Consider the following 19,126-nt stretch of genomic DNA (forward strand, 5'->3'; position numbering starts at 1 on the left):
CAGCAGCAAATGTTTACAAAGGCTACAGCGAAAAATGATGCTGCAATGAAAGCAAGCTTTATAGTGGCTGAAGAAATTGCCCGTACTTCAAGGTGTTTTTCAGAGGGTGCCTTTTTGAAGCAATGCATGCTAAAAGTGTGTGAGAAAGTATGCCCAGACCAGATACAGAGTTTTCAAACTGTCAGTTTGTCAAGAAACACCATTGCAGGCAGAGTTCAAGAACTCTCAGGAAATCTATCATCACAGCTGGCCGAACAGGCATGCAGTTATCTCGCTTTTTCACTTGCTATCGATGAAAGCACAGACAACACTGATACAGCGCAGTTGTCCATCTTTATACGTGCTACGAAGACCGACCTCTCTGTCACTGAGGAACTTTTGGATGTAGCTGCCATGCATGGGACGACGACTGGTAGAGATATATTTGAGGCTGTGGAGAAATCTATAAATAATTTTAAATTACCCTGGGAAAAGTTGGTGGGGCTAACTACCAATGGCACACCTTCAATGTGCGGAGAAAAGAAAGGCTTGGTTGGACTAATGAAGGAAAGAATGCAAAAAAGTCACTGCCACACACCCTTGATTACTTATCATTGCATTATCCACCAAGAGGCTATGTGTGGAAAAGTTCTGGACATGAATGACATAATGACCACAGTCATTAAAACTATTAACTTTATAAGGGCACGTGGCCTGAATCATCGCCAGTTCCAGCAGTTTTTACAGGAGGTGGGTGCAGAGCATGGAGACGTGCCATACCACACAGAAGTAAGATGGCTGAGCAAGAGCGCAGTCCTCAAAAGATTTTTTGAGCTCAGAGAACAAATTGCTCTTTTCATGGAAAGTAAAGGAAAGCCCTTGCCTGAACTGTCGGATCCCGCCTGGCTATGTGATTTTGCTATGATGTGTGACATATGCGAGCATCTCGCCCAACTGAATCTGAAGCTGCAGAGACGCAAACAAGTCATCACGAAGATGTCTGACATGATCACAGCATTCCAGCGTAAACTTCAACTATGGAAGTCCCAACTGGAACAGGACAATCTTGCCCACTTTCCCGTTTGTTTGAGTATCTCAACCACTATTTCTGGTACTTTTCCTTGCAGTCGGCTGGCTACCAAAGTTAGCCGTTTACTAAGTGAATTTGAGCGGCGCTTCTCTGACTTTAGAACACAGCACTCAGGCTTTGACATCTTTGCCAATCCTTTTACAGTTGATGTCAACAATGTGCCCCATCACCTTCAGATGGAGATAATCGAGCTTCAGTCTGACAGTGGCCTGAAATCAAGGTTTCAGGATGTTGAAATTGAGGACTTCTACCCTCTACTGCCCCCTGACTCAATACCAGAGCTCCGACTTCATGCTGCCCGTATTCTATCCATGTTCGGGAGCACCTATCTTTGTGAACAGATGTTTTCAATAATGAATCTGAACAAAAACAAGCACAGATCATGCATTACCGATGACAACCTCCATGCTGTTTTGCGGGTTGCTACAGCCCAAGAAATAAAACCGAACATTGACTCATTGATACGGGGAAAACGGTGCCAGACATCTAGCCAGAAAACAAAACAATGAGCATTTTAGGTACATTCCAATATTACTGTTTTGCTTGATACCAATATTACTGTTTTGGTTGATAGCATGTGAGTTGGTTAACAGCACTGTTAAGGAAAAGATTGTTCCACTCATTTTAAATTCACATTTCTGGTTAACATTGTCAGTTTATGACTGTTCAGTAAACCATTCGGCCCGCGATTTAGGCTGGATTTTAGATTTTGGCCCCTTCTCTGATTGAGTTCGACACCCCTGCTCTAGATCCTCAGAATCCTCAAGAAATCTTACAAATTAATTTAAAAAAAAAACACCAAAAATCTAGTCTATTAGTACATGGCTCGAAGAGATCAAATGCTCATTAAACGCCACTAAATCAAAAGCTCTTTTTAGTTGCAATGAAAATGAAGAATTGATGGCCCCAATACTGTTGAGGGGTAATTCAATTCCTCTGGTTAAAACCATAAAAATCCTTGGAGTTATCTTTGACAGGAAGTTGTCCTTTCATGATCAGATTAGGTCAGTTGTGCAAAAATGTTACTATAAATTAAAAATAAGATCTATTTCATCTTTACTTGAACCACTTTCTCTCAATATCCTAATTCATTCTTTTGTAACTACACATTTGGACTTTTGCAATGTGCTATATCAGGGCATTACCCAAAAAACAATTAAGATTATAAAGTATTGAAAATACAGCAGTCAAACTTCTTACGAAGGCCAAAATACGATCATGTTACTCCACTAGTGTTCAAGGCTCATTGTTTGCCTATCAAACATAGGATAATTTTCAAAGTTTTGCTTCTTACTTTCAAAGTCTCTGAGCTATATTGACTATTTACTTATTCCTCACATCCCTATCAGATCTTTACGTTCTAGTAAACAAAACCTATTTGTTCCCTCTCCTAGACAAATTATATATGATACCACACGTAAAACCGTTTCTCTGAAACTGCCCCAACACACTGGAATGCTCTTCCATCCTATCTGCGTCTTGAAACATCTGTCACAAAATTTAAGTCTAATCTTAAAACATTTCTATTCAATGATGCATATGAGTAGAAACTAAGATGCTTCCTAAAATCTAATTAGTACAATAGCAAGATAGTTGCTCACTGACAGATTTAAGATTTTCACCCACCCGTCCTCTTTTTTTCATTTTTGTATTTTCCCTTCTCCTTCTTTCCTATCAAGACAATGCAGTTGAGGTTGAGGGGTGGGAGACTCAAGAGCAATGTAAGGAAATTCTTCTTTACGGAGAGGGTGGTGTATGCCTGGAATGCGCTCCTGAGAGAAGTAGTGGAGAGGAAAACGATGACGGAGTTCAAAATAGCATGGGATGAACACAGAGGATCTAGAATCAGAAAATAATAGTAAATATTGAAGAACTAAGGCCAGTACTGGGCAGACTTGCACGGTCTGTGTCTGTATATGGCCATTTGGGGAAGGATGGGCTAGGGAGGGCTTCAGTGGCTGGGAGGGTGTAGATGGACTGGAGTGAGCTTTGACGGAGACTCCAGTAGTTGGAACCTAAGAACAATACCGGGCAGAGTTTTATATTCTTGCCCAGAAATAGCTAAGGAAAAGAAGAAGAAGAAAAAAAAACCCTAACAAATTTTTAGATTGAATCAGATTGGGCAGACCTAGATGGAGCAGTTGGGTCTTTATCTGCCGTCATAGAAACATAGAAACATAGAAATTGACGGCAGAAAAGGGCCACAGCCCATCGAGTCTGCCCATACCAATGACCCACTCCCTGACTTCTACTCCCCTATAGATCCCACGTGAATATCCCATTTCCTCTTGAAATCCAACACGCTGCTGGCCTCAATCACCTGCTGAGGCAGCTCGTTCCAATGATCGACCACCCTTTCGGTGAAGAAATACTTCCTAGCATCACCTTGAAACTTCCCTCCCCTGATTTTCAGCGAGTGCCCTCTGGTTACCGAGGGCCCTGTAAGACTGAAGATATCATCTTTCACCTCTATATGCCCTGTGATATACTTAAAGGTCTCAATCATGTCCCCCCTCTCTCTTCGCTCCTCCAGTGAGTACATCTGCAATTTTTTTAACCTTTCCTCATACGTGAGATCCCTGAGCCCCAAGACCATCCTGGTAGCCATACGCTGAACCGACTCAACTCTCAACACATCTTTCCGGTAGTGCGGTCTCCAGAATTGAACACAATACTCGAGATGGGGTCTCACCATGGATCTGTACAGTGGCATTATGACTTCAGGTTTTCTGCTGACAAAACCCCTCCGGATGCAGCCCATCATTTGTCTTGCCCTGGACAAAGCCTTCTCCACCTGATTGGCAGCCTTCATATCATCGCTAATTTATAAATCATTTATAAATCATTTTAATTTTTTCCCTTCTTTTAAAGTGTACACCACTCAGATACACAATGAGCAGTATATCAAAACCGAAATAAACTTGGAAACTTGGCATTGTGAGGGTGAAGCAGTTTTGCTAGATCAATCTAAGCTAGGAGAGAGGCATTTGTGAGGAGGCTGTTAGCCCATGAAAAATGATGGATTCTTATTAACTCATATTGGTACATATGATGTGTGGCATTCGCACTACTTGAAAACATGATGTCTTTCCCTTACAGATTGTATACAAGCTTATTTATAATTCTTTTAGTTGTTCACCTTCTACATAATTACAAGCTGAGTAAATTGCAGCTTTAAAAAAGTTGTATACTACATTTTCTACCCTATTTATAAAGGCACATGCAAAATAGTAGTACATTACCTGCATTTGTCAAAATAGTACATTGTTTTAAAAGCTTTATTGCATTCATTTGTTTGTTCCTTCAATAGTGGCCTTCTTTAGGTATTTGGGTGAATTAAAGGGGGAAACTTAAGTAACCTTTTACTGTTGTTCTTATTTTTGTGTGTGTTGATCCAGGCTAAGTACTATTGGATGTTACATATACCTTTGCAATGTTGCACAGAATGTGAGCATTTTTAGATGTAAAAGTTTGCTTACTGTTTGCTTATCATACTTGGGCAGTGTGAATTAAATATATAGAGGTTGCAGCCTCGTGCAAAGTAGAAACCTGTACTAGACCTAGTGCAGATCTGGAAGCCATAGTGAACTTGGAAAAACTAGATGAAACCTATTAAAAAAAAAAGACCAGTCAGAAAAAGTTGTAGTATAAATAAGTTTGTTGGAGTTTTTAGTTTTTTTGGCTTTATTTACCACTTCTTTGAAGAAATTCAATCAAGGCAGTATGCAGCACTTTCTTAACAGTTGCAGAAATAAAAGCCATGTTATTCAGGAAATATGTCGGGATAAGTTGTGCTACTCTATAAAATGTAATGAACTGTGACTTCGCTGTAAATGACCAGTGTCTCTCTTATTGTAATCCATCTAGAACTGCAAGGTTTAAGGTGGAATAGAAGTCAGTAAATGTAATTAATTTACTACTATTTCACTAGTGCACTTCAGAATAAGTCTGAGTATATTTAGGCTCCCTGCATTTTCTGCTAACTTCTAGAGCAATTTGGGTATGGAAAAGGGTCTTCAGTTAATGCTCCAATGTATGCTTCATTCGTTAGCTTCTGTTTACTTTCCATACCTATTGATCAAAGGGCAAAAATCAAGATAACTGTTTTGCAGCATGATCTATTTTCATAGGTTCAGTTCTGTTCTTCAGTCCCAGAAACATGCTAACAAATGTGTAGTATGTAATCTCCTTGAGTTAAAGCTTCAGGAAGGCTTGAGTACAGCTATTATTAAACAATGACCAATTTTGTAAATTTTAATTTAAACAGGTTGTGTGTGTATGTTGCATCTTGTTGCATGGGCTGTGGTTCAAAAGTATCTGCTTTAACTCAGAAGGTAACAGAGGTTTGGGCAAATGAAAGTAACAATTTCTTTTATTTTATTCTTTCTCTTTCAAACTTTTTGTGGTGCACTGCTTTTTCTTTTCCCTCTTTTTTTTTTTCTAAGCAACTAAATGAGCTGCCACCCCAGCAGAAATCAAGGCACAGAATAGACCCAGATGCAATTCCTAGTCCCGTAAGTGCAGTGTGTCTGTCTTCTGTTGTCTGTGTCAGTGACAGTAGTGCATGCCTGCTCTCTGGGCTTCACCTCACTAACCCATCCTAACCTCATTGTTCTTGTGTTTCCTGTTACCCTGACTGTTCATCTTCTCCAGTCTCAGTAACTGCCACTATAAGTACCACCCTGGGGTAATAGGAATTCAGCAGCATGGCCAATGAGTTAGCAGGTCAGCAAGAATGTTTCTCTTAAAAATGATTACCCTGAAAGCAAAATTATTATAACAATAGTGAAAAAGAATTTATGTATTTTTTAAAAATTTACAACAGCAATTGTAGTCTCAGTAAGGAAATTGTGCGCATCTTTTGTTATATGTTCATTAGTTTACATGACTGTTCCCTGAGATCTTGCTTCTATATAAGTTAATAGTCTTAGGCATCCTTTTATTAAGCTGTAGTAAAAAGTGGTCTTAGTGCAGTTGTACGTGGGTCTTTACTGCATTCTATTTCTGGTTTTTTTTTTTGCATCAATGGCCTTGTGTGTTGCCATTAGTGTGCAGCCACATATTTTGTAGGTGGGTACGGGCTTCTGCAGTATCCATGTGCTAACCAGTTAGGAACACCCGTTCTCCAATACACCTGCTCAAAAATCTTTTGGAAAATATTGGTGCTCGGTTAATGTGCACAAATTTCCAAGGTTGCAGGCTGCCTGAGCACATCCCATAGTATTCCTTTTTTTTCCTGCATTAGGCTTGCATTACCACCTAATGCAGCTTAGTAAAAGAAAATTTGTTTCTTATTTTTAAGCCAACAATTTTGAATACTTTTAGGAAGCAGAGGTAGTAAGGTGATAATCTTAATTTAATTTTTTTTTTTTTTAACTTTCCATTATGTTGATGTGTTCAAAATTCTAGTCCATATCAGCGTTTTTAAGTACTGCGCCTTAAGATGTTTTTGGAGATGTGAGACATAAGATTGAACAAATAAAAGATGTATGTAGATTTAAGAAGTGACATCTTGGAAATGTTCTCCCAATGTCTTTGTTCCCATGACTATGACCTGTTCAATAGTGGTCTTCCACTGTTACACTGCCCATCCCATATTAATATATTCTTAGACATTTTTCTATATGCCTGGATATGGCACATGACCTTATTTGAGACACAGCAATTATGTGTATGACAGCAGTCAGTAGTATAAGATTAATGGTGTGTTTTGAAGATTGGGATAGCTCTCAAAGGGAAGTTATGAGTACGTGTGTATTGTTGTGGAGTAGGGGACATGTATGAACATTGAATAGTCTTTTAATGCTAATAGCCAAACGATAAACCAAGCTCAAGAGAACCTGGCATTCTTGCGTCATCTGCACTTTTGCCTTGCTGTAGTGGAGTGGTTCCCAACCTTTTCTATACCCCATAACCCTAAAAAAATGTTTAACGTTCACACCCCCTACAAAAGTTATATCACAACCGCCTACTATCACTCCTCAAGAAACACGCTGAGCGATGACTCGTCACTAAGGGACACAAGCCACTTTTTGTTGCACCCCCCTGAAGTTCCATCTCGCACCTCCGGTTGGGAACCCCTGCTGTAGTGTTTAGATTGAAAATAGTAAACGTACAGGGGTTTTTTTCATAACTTTTTGATTTTGTAAAAAACTTAATTACATTTTTTTTCTGCGTAAAGTTAAGCTGTAAGCTTGATCTGTTACTCTTCTCAATATTTCTTTCATTGGTGATAGGCTGAGGCTGGTTACTTGAGCTTTTTGTTGTCATTGATGCCAATTCATACACCCATGGAAGGAGATGCACTGTACTTTGGAAGGTTCCTTATAAATCTGTAATATGTTTCCAAGAGTTATTCGTGTGCTTGAACTTATGGAAAAAATGTACAACGTGGATAAGGTCTGTCTGCCCTACATATGCCCTCTCTCTCTCCAACTGAGTGAAGAGTAAGCTAATATGGGAGGCTTGATTTTTGTTTACCCAGCCTCGCATTTTGTATTTGTATATGTGTATATAATATAGTGAAGCCTGTACTTCAACATGGTGTCAGGTCAAAACCGTGGAAGACAAAAGCGCGCGCGGACAACTGAGCGTAGCACGGAGGTGCGTGCCGAAGAAAATAACTGTTTTTAGGAGCTCCCATGGGGGGTGTGTGGGGGGAACCCCCCCACCCCACTTTACTATATACAGATCGCGCCGCGTTGTGGGGGGTTTGGGGGGTTGTAACCCCCCACATTTTACTGAAAACTTCACTTTTTCCCTAAAAACAGGGAAAAAGTTAAGTTTACAGTATAATGAGGGGGTTACAACCCCCCAAACCACCCACAACGCCGCCGCGATCTGTAGTAAGTAAAGTGGGGGGGGCTCCCCAACAAAACCCCCCGTTGGAGCCCCTAAAAACTGTCATTTTCTTCGGCGCGCACCTCCGTCTTGCGCTCAGTTGTCGGCGCGCGCCTTTGTCTTCCGCGGTTTTGTCTATGAACCCTTCAACATAGCCTGGTTACTGAGACTATTTGATTGTACTGGATTTCCTGTCACATTCTGAATATGTTCAACATGTATTGTAAGAACACCTCTTTGTCAAGGGAGAAATGAGTTTTGCTTCTCCGGGGTAATTTTAATTTGTAAATGCCTAGTCTCTCTTTTACAGACGCTACTGGAGCTTGATGTTTACCCTGTGTTTGTGTTATTGCACAATAAAATAGCACAATCTCTTGAGCACTTTTGTTTGTGTTACTAGTTTATCATCAGTGGATTTAAACACCTAAAATTATTTCCAGAAAGGACCACTATTTATATCATGTCCATTTTTCTATTCATTTTTACTTGGGAATTATATTGGAATATAACCATAAGCTATGCCATTCCTCTCCTTTGTGTGCTGTGATGCTAAAAGCTCTTTTTTGAAGGTTCAGCAAGTGTTACAAAGCTGTGTTCAGTGCTACACTTGGGGTGGAGAAAACTATTATAAACAAAGAATAGAAAGCATGCCACCTTGTTCCATTGATGATAATAAAAACATGCTGAGTCACTTAAGAAAGTTAAGCCATCCTTATTAAATTAGTGAGTCTTGACCTTTCACCGCTTGTTTGCTTATTCTGGAAATTCTTGCCTCCATTTTGCTTGTGATAGAAATTCAAACTCTCTTCTTTTCTAGATCCAGGTGATTGAAGATGACAGGAACAATCGTGGGTCAGATCCATTTGTCACTGGGGTGAGAGGGCAAGTCCCACCACTGGTCACCACCAACTTCCAAGTGAAAGATCAAGGTAAAGATTTGGGCTACTTAGCTCATCTTTTTGCATACTAGATCCCACATTTATCGTAGGGCCAGATGTAACGGATGATTTTTTTCATTTTGTATGTATGGGGAGGGTATGCGTAAATATGTATCATGGAGCAATGCTGCAGCTATCCTGAGGAAACTGCATCAAAGGAGAATTAGAGGTAATTGTGTTATATCTATTTTACTGAAGAACCATATCTGAAAAATGGTGGTAGCAAAAGATCAATTGGCTTATCCAATCTAGTTCTTCAAAGGTATATCGGGGAAAATTCAAGATTTTTTCTTATTTTCTTATTTGTCTATTAATTTTTAGTGGTCTGTTTATTAAAGAACTAGCAGCAATGCAAACATGCAGAATCAGTACAACCCACACTTGTTTGTCACATAATTTGAATAAGTTAATAACCCCCTCACTAAGGAAACAGATCCAAAATGAGTACTAGAATAATTTTGTGGCAAACCAAACTGTAAGACCTATTTCCTTTTCATTCTTCTGCACGTTGAATAAAATTAGTGTTGTCCCTCTACCAACAGATGGAGGCAGAGAAACTGAAGTCTTCCACTGACATTACTGGTATAAGGGCTGATGCAGCATGGAAACCTTCAGTATTTCTCTACTTCCAGGGGATGATGTAAGCTGGACAAATGTAGCAGGTTTTCTGCTGGGCCTAACTTTCCAGACCATGGTCCACAGCCTCCAGACTGTGAGTCCCTTAGCCAGTTGCTTCTGGGGTTCAGGCCATAGCCCTTACCCTGGTCGAGCTGCATGGACTTGCACTTAGCACTGTGGCTTGACAGTGGTCCCTGTGGGATCCCCGTGTCAGAGGGAGGGAGGGAGGTTTTTCCATCTCCCATTACCACTGGGCAAAGATATTTTTTTTTTCTTTTTTGGTAATTGGCTTTATTTTCCTGACTGTGTGTTAGGAAAATAAAATTGGCTCACAAACAAACAAAAAAACTCCTATATGCATAAGGACAGAGGGAACCACACTCAGGCAACAGCTTATTCTACTGGAGACGGGTCTCATTCCAAAGATTGAGGTTGATACCACTTAAGTAATGTTTCTAGTCGGCTCTTTGGCCTTGAAGTTGCAGGAGGAGGGCACTTGTGTCGAGCATTAAGCTTGAGATCTTGACTAGAGAATGACACGGTGGTTGTTAGCCGCGGCTAGCCGCGGGTAACCTGCCAAAACGGTGACCAAAAAAAAGGTCACCGCAAGATCGGGGACACGGCCATTCACCGCCCCGTGGAGCGGTAAATGGTTAGCATGCGCGGTGAACGAGCGTTCGATCCGGCAGCCCCCTCTCTCCCGCCAGCCGTCTGGCCATGCATCTCCCTCCCTCCTTTTCCCTTACCTTCTCTAGTTGAAACTGGCGATTTCTATAAGGCTATGTGCTGTATTACAGCCAGAGCCTTGAAGTTGCTTCGCGTTGCCTGCTGGAAAAGTTTCCTCTGATGCAACTTCCTGTTTCCGGTTGCATCGGAGGAGACTTTTCTAGCAGGCAACCTGACTTCAAGGCTCCGGCTGTAATACAGCACATAGTCTTATAGAAATTGCCAGTTTTGCCACAAGAGAAGGTAAGGGAAAGGGAGGGAGGAGGAGGGAGGGAAATGCACGGCTGGCCGGCGGGAGGGAGCTGCTGGACTGCGTGAAGGGTGCTGGGGTGGGGGGATGGAGAGGAGAAGATGCTGAAGACGGGGACAGGGCGGTGAAGGGGACGGCAGAGACGGGGACGGGGCGGTGAAGAGGATGGTGGGACGGGGACAGAATTTTCCCCCGTCAGGGGGGGCGTGGCTTGGAGCGCGCAAAATGGTCGCATAACCGCGGAGCTCCCTGAACTCAGACAACTAACGGAAAGGAAACAGCTGCTAAGAATCACTCACCCGCGTTATAAAAAACAAAAAATAACTTCTGAAATGGCTACCACACAGCAAGGCAAATCAGAGAAGCCGTGCACTTCCGGTGTATCGGCAAAAAGATCTAAAGTGACTCAGGTGTCGCCGTCGAGTGTCCCGATCCCGTTGGAAACAGAGGAATTCTCAGATAAAGCAGATATAATGGCGGAGCTATTTAAAATTAAATTAATGCTGACAGACAATGCTGGCAAAATTTCGGAGGTAAAGGAGGAGGTGCTGGGTCTGAGGCAGGAGATCCAGACTGACAGGCAGAGGATGTCTGTGATTGAGGAGAGAATTGAACTGCTGGAAACTGTCACACAAAAGTGTGACAGTGAAAGACAAAATGTAGAAAGCTTGAAAAATCAGCTGATAGACTTAGAGAATCGGGGGAAAAGGAAGAACATCAGAGTGCTTGGACTGGCTGAAAATCTTGAAGGGGGAGACACTGTACAGTTTTTAGAGATCTTACTACCTAAACTGTTACAGTTAAACTCCAAGTGGCCATTGGAAATAGAACGGGCACATAGAATCCCTTCAAAAAAACCAGTGAATCAGAATGGCCCCAGACCCTTGATTTTTAAAGTTTTGAGATACCAGCAAGCTTTAGAAATCCTGAAAGTAGCAAAAGCGAACAAAAATTTAAATTATAAAGGGTCTAAATTGTTATTGGTTCCAGACTTTGCAAAACACACTGCAAACATCAGAAAGCAGTTTCTTATGCTGAGGCAGCAGTTGAAAGAAAAAGGTTACATGTACGGCTTGTACTATCCATCTACAATGCGAATATCTACTGGAAATAAGTCCTGGAATTTTCAAGATCCTGCAAAACTTAAAGAATTTCTATTACAAGAGGAACCGATGTCTACATAAAGGAAAATTGATTAAAGGAAAAAGAGAAAATGGAGAAGACTCATTTTGAAGAGAAGAAAAGAAGGGGGGAAAAAAAGAAGACAGAAGGAAAAAAGAAGTGAATTGATATTGGTCCAAGTTATTTTTACTGCATTTTATTGCATTTGAAGATCTTTTGACTAATTTTTCAATATTATGAATTTACTGATACATTTTTAATTTAACAAGAAATTAATTATCTATGAGAGATATTATAAATATAATATAATATATATATTTACCTAACTACTAATTACTAACCATCCTGAATAACAATATTTGAGGAAATAAATATAGGATATTAAATATTTCAAAAGGGATTATTAATAAAATAGGAAATAATTTTAGACTTATATTAATAAATATGAAAATATATATTTTATTCAAATATTTATTTATATTGAATATATTACGATTGATTTTTAAATGAGAATGTTATAAATAAATGGTTAGATGCTAGTATTAGTAATATATTAACGCTATGAATGAATATATTTAAATTAACAATGAATATTTAATGTACATGGAATTATAGTTAAAATTGAAAATGTTAACAAAATATTAAGATAGGATATATATTACTTTGAAAGGAAGATATATTTATAATTTATATGAATTAATTAAATATGATTCTTAATATAATGATATATTTTACCTGGATACTAATTGATATGAAATACAAAAATTATTAAATAAAGGGTTAAATCTGGGAATTGGGATTTTTAAAGAAGAGATAAAGATTTTTAAGATACTATTATTTATATGAATAACTTATATGAATGAAAATTTATTTGAATAGTTATATTTGAATTCATTATAGATAATTTTATGTTATTTGCTACAATGAAATATTAATATTAATGATAATAATTATTAATTGAATGATTGAATATGTATGGATATAAATAATGAAATATTAAATATGAGGGGGAAAAAGAATAGCTGAATTTTTGAGATGTGTTAATTCAATATGGAGGGATATTAGTTGTCTGGGGGGAGGGGGTTTAGGGTCTGCTATACCAATGTGTGTTCCAGGTCAGACAATGATTATGGGGGGGAAGGGAGGGAGCATAGAGAGAGGGAGGGGGGTTCACAGTAATAATATATTGATGAGGATTGAAAATGGGATAAATGTAAAATTTGAATTTTTCTTTTATAATCTTATTTTAGGGGGGGGAAAGGGATGGGGGAATTGGATAAATGAATTATATTTACTTAATGTGCTGAGGTCTGGTCATCTTTTTTATTTTAGAAATATTTGCCAAAATTTAATTATAAAATAGATGGATATAAAAATTTATTCTATTAACGTCAATGGTTTAAATCATCCTATTAAGAGAAAGAAAGTACTAACGTTCCTTAAAAAGCAAAATGCGGACATATATTTTATTCAAGAGTCGCACCTTTCTGATATTGAATCTAAAAAGTTATCTGGGGGTTGGATTTCTAAATGCTTCTTTGCACCTGCAATGGGGAAAAAAGCAGGGGTTGCTGTCCTAATAAATAGGAAGTGCAATGCTGATTTCAAATTAATAAACTATGATCCTTTAGGAAGATGGGTGCATATCAAAATGGTTCTGGGAAATACAACCCTGGATTTATTAAATTTATATGCTCCTAATTTGAATCAAATGGAGTTTTTCAAACAAGTTCAACAATTACTGTTACCACTGGCTGCTTCTAATTTAATTGTAGCAGGGGATTTCAATGCTGTAATGGATCCAATTTTGGATAAGAGACCAAGTAGAATTATGAAATCGTTAGGTTTAGATAATTTGGTTCAATCTTGTAATTTAGTTGATATATGGCGTATTCTTCATTTTAATGATCAGGAATTCTCTTTTTGTTCTCAGGTCCATAAATCTTTCTCACGAATTGATTATATATTCGTGTCTAATAATATAGCGCAGCGGGTGATGAATGCAGTTATTGATCCCATTATAATTTCAGACCATGCTGGTGTGTGGATTGACTTTAAGAATAATGATATAGTACACTTCAATCCAATTTGGAGATTTGATAATGCTTTACTTGCGGATTCGAACTTTCTGGAAGATTTTAAATTAAAGATGAATGGATTTTTTCAAATAAATAATTCGGACAATATTAATGCTGAGATTTTGTGGGACGCATTCAAAGCAACAATAAGAGGAAATATTATTTCATATTCAGCATTTATCAAAAAACAACTTAAAAAACTATGTTGATTTGGAAAACCAAATTAAAGTATTAGAAAATAAATTAATTAAGAACTGGGAACATAATACATTAAAAAGTTTATTAAAAATAAAAGCGAAATATAATGAGATTTCTTCTCAATTTGTGAGGAAAGATATCTTCTATAAGCAAGTTCAGTACTATGGTAATTCAAACAAAGCTGGAAGATTATTAGCTAATTTTCTTAAAGCAAAAAAAAAGGAAATCTAAGATTATTGCAATTAAAGATACGCAAGGCAACACACACACTAATACCAAAGATATTTTAATACAATTTCTTGATTTTTATAAAGATTTATATTCTTCTGAATCTTATGAAAATAAAGAACAAGAGGGATTAAATTTCTTAAACTCATTTATTGGACCAAATGTTCCGGATCATATAAAACGAAGTTTAGAAGATCCTATATCTTTAAAAGAAATAGAATCAGCATTGAAGTCTCTTAGAGTTGGATCCGCTCCGGGTGGTGATGGATATACTGTTGAATTCTATAAAACATTTCAAAATATCATCTTACCATATTTATTAAATTTGTATCAATATCAAATAAATAATGGAAATATATCAGGTACTATGGCTGATTCGGTAATTATTGTCTTACCAAAACCAAACAAGGATCCTACCTTGGTTTCAAACTACAGGCCTATATCTTTATTAAATGTAGATGGTAAGTTGATTGCTAAAGTATTAGCAATAAGATTGGCAAAAGCTCTTCCTTTTATTATTGATGTACACCAAACAGGATTTATTGCTAAAAGACACTCATCAAACAATACTAGATTAGCATTTCACTCTTTAAATTTAGTGAAAAATATGAATGATCCAGCTTTTAGGCTATCTTTAGATGCAGAAAAAGCATTTGATAGAGTGGAATGGAGTTTATGTATCAAGCTCTGGAATGGTTTGGAATAGGCCCCGGTTTTATTAAAATGATTCAGACTTTGTATAGCTCTCCTGGTGCAAGATTATATATTAATAACAATTTATCAGATAGATTTAACTTGCGTAGGGGAGTTAGACAAGGATGTCCTTTGTCCCCCTTACTTTTTGATATTGTTTTAGAACCCTTATTAATTGCAATTAATCAAACTAAGGAGATAAAGGGAATCCCATTTTCTTACTGGGAATTTAAACTTTCTGCATATGCAGATGATATATTATTATATTTAAGAGAACCGGGGAATACTGTTCCAAGTTTACTTAATCTTCTAGAGAAATTTGGGAAATTTTCTGGATATAAAATTAATTGGAGTAAATCGGAAATTCTTCCAATTAATGTTTACTGTACCAAAGGATTATTTGATTCATATTCATTTATTTGGAAAAAAGAAGGATTAAAATATTTAGGTATTATTATCAAAAATACAATTGAAGATACAGTAAAAGAAAATGAAAAACTTTTATTAAAAAAAAATAACAGAAATGTGTGAGCAATGGAATCCTTTACATCTTTCTTGGTGGGGAAGAGTCCAAACAATTAAAATGATGATATTGCCTGTGGTTTGTTATCAAATGAGTATGATACCAATATTTTTTCAGGGGTCATTTTATAAAAAGTTAAACAATATTCTTACAAAATTTGTTTGGTTTGGGAAAAGACTCAGAATTGCTTTAGTATCTTTACAAAGACCAATTGTGGAGGGAGGGGTAAATTTTCCAAATTTTTATAGGTACCATCAAGCCTATATTCTAAGACAGGGTATGTATTGGATCCTCCCAGATCTCATGGAGAATGTACCAGATTGGCTATATCTAGAATGGCGGCTCCTGTTCCCACTACATCCAGAACATCTAATTAGTATAAACATGCCAAGAAGATATAAGGATAACAGAATTTTATTGGATACTTGGAAGACGTTAAGATGTGTTAGTAATCTATCACCAGAACCAATTGCTAAATCATTAAATCAATCAATTTGGGTAAACTCCAGGATCAAGATTGGCGGATACAAAATCGTCTGGAAACAATGGATAATTGCAGGTATACGAACATTGAATGATGTTATTTCAGAAGGAGCAATGCTTAGTTTTTCACAATTGCAACATAAATTTGGATTAAATAAAACACAATATTTTAAATGGTTGCAATTGAAGCAAGCTATTCAGGCAGGGTTCCCTGAATGGAAAGCTCTTAATACTCAATATAGTCTGCAGGTTCTATGTTTCCAGGCGGATTTTTTGGGTCACCAAGCCGCAAAATGGTATAAATTGTTAAATGGATTTTTAAACAAAAAAAAGAAAACTGGACTTAGGGATATTTGGAGTATTGAGATTGGTCAGACAATTTCTGAATCTCAATGGCCACGATTTAGGTCCTGGAGATTAAGATCTACAAAGTCAGCATCTATGAGTCAAACTTGGATGTTTTTGTTACATAGAACTTTATGGACCCCTATGCGTTTACAAAAAATAGATAATACTAGATCTAATAGATGCTGGCATTGCAGAGTAGAAGCCGGGACATTAGACCACTTAATTTTTTTTTTGTCCCTGTATAAATGCATTTTGGAAACTAATTTGGCCCCAAATTAATGAATTACTAGAAAATCATGTAGGACTCTCATATGATACTCATTTGTCACAGCAATGAGAACTCAGAGTCCGATTTCAGCAAACAATAACAAACTATTATTAATATTGACAGGGGTCGCCATGCAACAAATAACTCAAAATTGGAAGGACTACACCAAACTAAATTTTACATTTTGGTGAAATTCAGTCTGTCATATATACAGAATGGAAAAAACAATAGCATTACAACAGGGAAATATTCATAATTTTAAGAAAATTTGGGAACCACTGACTCGTTATTCCAATGATCAGATTTCATAGCACATTAGTAATGGATATATTAGATTGGGGAAGGGTGGGAATGTATATTACATGGATTTAAGAAATGAAAAAAGGGGAGGGTTATATTTTATGTGATAAGATGAATTATTTGTAATTACAATTTTTCATGTATTAATTGAAGTTTATGTAAAATTAAATTATTGTAAGAATGAAAAATTTATAAATAAAATATTTTTTTTAAAAAGAATTTTTCCCCGTGTCATTCTCTAATCTTGACACCTTGTCTTCCCTGGCATAAGTCAAAGGACCACAGTGTATGTCAGCAGGGCCCTTTGGAGGTTCAGGTGGATGGCATGGTCTGCCACTTCTACCATGAATGGGCTGTGATAACCTCAGGCCAGTGGGTGCTTGAGGTAGTGTGAGCCTGAAGGTATAATTGTGTTTGTGTTTCAAGTTCTAATTCAGATACCTTTATGCATTTCCCTGCGGTACTCCTTGCAAAAAGGATGCTGTGGAAATCACTCTTCATAGGTTGCTCTATCTCAGAATAGTGGAGCTGGTGCCTTGCCCTGTTTTCTCACCAAAAAGCTGCTGTCAAAGCAGTTGCAGTATTCTGGATGTTTTCCTGATCTAGGCTTTCAGGAATTCCCCTAAAATGAAGGTTTTTTTCTCAACAATATTGTTGAAGGGTTGTCGGGTAAAATTTGTCTGTTTGCGGATGATACCAAAATCTGCAATGGAGTGATGGTGTGAATAACACGAAGAAAGACCTGGCAAAGCTTGAAGAATGGTCTGAAATTTGGCAGCTAAAATTTAATGCTAAGAAATGTAAGGTCATCCATTTGTGGTTACAAAAACCTGAGCGAATGGTACAGTTTAGGGGGTGAAGAACTTATGTTCATGATGGAAGAGCGGGACTTGGGTGTGATTGTATGTGATGATCTTAAGATGGCCAAACAGGTTGAAAAGGTGACAGCGAAAGCTAGAAGGATGCTAGGGTGCATAGGGAGTGGTATGGCCAGTAGGAAAAAGGAGGTATTGATGCCCCTGTATAAGACTTTGGAGAGACCTCATTTAGAATATTGTGTACAATTCTGGAGGCCGCACCTTCAAAAAGATATAAAAAGGATGGAGGAAGGCTACTAAAATGGTATGTGGTCTTCATCATAAGGCATATGGGGACAGACTTAAAGATCTCAATCTGTATACTTTGGAGGGGAGATATGATAGAGACGTTTAAATACCTACATAATGTAAATGCGCATGATTCGAGTCTCTTTCATTTGAAAGGAAGCCCTGGAATGAGAGGGCATAGGATGAAGTTAAGAGGTGATTGGTTCTGGAGTAATCTAAGGAAATACTTTTTTACAGAAAGGGTGGTAGATGCTTGGAACAGTCTCCCAGATGAGGTGGTGGAGACAGAGACTGTGTCTGAATTCAAAAGGGCCTGGGATAGGCATGTGGGATCTCTCGGAGACAGAAAGAAATAATGGTTATTGCGGATGGGCAGACTAGATGGGCCATTTGGCCTTTACCTGCCATCATGTTTCTATGTTATCCAGGGATAGCAAGCAGATATTTTCACACCCTCCCACTTCACCTGTTTGGCTTTTTAGCTTGCTTATGAAACTGAGGAACCGCAAGCCGACTTTGGGCGGGAAGGCACTTGTGCGGTGCGGGCAGTTTCAAAGCTTCTTGAGAAGTTTAAAGTGACAGTACACTTTTAGCACTGTCCGTACTGAGCTCCATGGATAATGTCACCCACGTGAGAATATCTGCCTGCTGTCCCTGGATAACACCCATTATGGTAAGTAAATGTGCCACATAAGCACATCCATGTTTTAGGTTAATAGACATACTATTTTTATTAAAAAGAAATTTTATTACATATACTTTGATCTGTGAGTTGACATTTGCTTGTAGTGGAGTACTTCATAGATACTGATTTTCATTTGTATATGTTCACTGTAAGACAATGTGCTGTAAAATAAACTCCATGATTTTAATTCTCTGTTTATCTTCCTTACCCCCCTCTCCAGGAAATGCAAGTCCTCGATATATAAGATGTACATCCTACAATATTCCTTCCAGTTCAGACATGGCAAAGCAATCTCAAGTTCCACTGGCTGCTGTCATCAAGCCTCTGGCCATGCTGCCGCAAGATGAGGTGAGAAAAATATCCTTATGCTGGAATTTGCAAATTTCTATACAGGTGGTTTCAGTGATCTCGCTACAGTAAGGCCAAAAAAAAAAAAAAAAGGTTGTATATTCATTCCAGAGGACACTACTTTAAATGTTCTCTTAGAACAAGCAAGACACATAGCCCTCACAAATAGGTAATGCTATATGATGGAGTGTGGATCAGAGACAGTGTAAGCAAAACTCCTTAAAGGAGCCAGAGCTGATTAGAGTTGTGGCCTGCACATGTTTAGGAAGAGGGTGGAGACTTTCTGTATCTGTGTTTTCTCACAA

At 37.9% G+C, this 19,126-nt stretch overlaps 1 protein-coding gene across 6 annotated transcripts in view; it reads left to right on the forward strand.

The window, feature by feature from the left end:
- SEC24C (SEC24 homolog C, COPII coat complex component) overlaps positions 1-19,126 on the forward strand; it is a 220,176-nt gene that overhangs the window by 106,890 nt on the left and 94,160 nt on the right. For 5 of the 6 annotated variants that reach the window (XM_033941868.1, XM_033941866.1, XM_033941872.1 and 2 more), the window contains 3 exons: positions 5,515-5,583; positions 8,727-8,838; positions 18,694-18,821. In XM_033941868.1, the coding sequence (XP_033797759.1) occupies positions 5,515-5,583; positions 8,727-8,838; positions 18,694-18,821 (309 nt within the window). The remainder of the gene's footprint in view (positions 1-5,514; positions 5,584-8,726; positions 8,839-18,693; positions 18,822-19,126) is intronic. The other variant, XM_033941871.1, reaches the window with a different exon arrangement.

This window comes from Geotrypetes seraphini, chromosome 4, assembly GCF_902459505.1.
Source record: "Geotrypetes seraphini chromosome 4, aGeoSer1.1, whole genome shotgun sequence".
In the NCBI taxonomy this organism is placed as follows: Eukaryota; Metazoa; Chordata; class Amphibia; order Gymnophiona; family Dermophiidae; genus Geotrypetes; species Geotrypetes seraphini.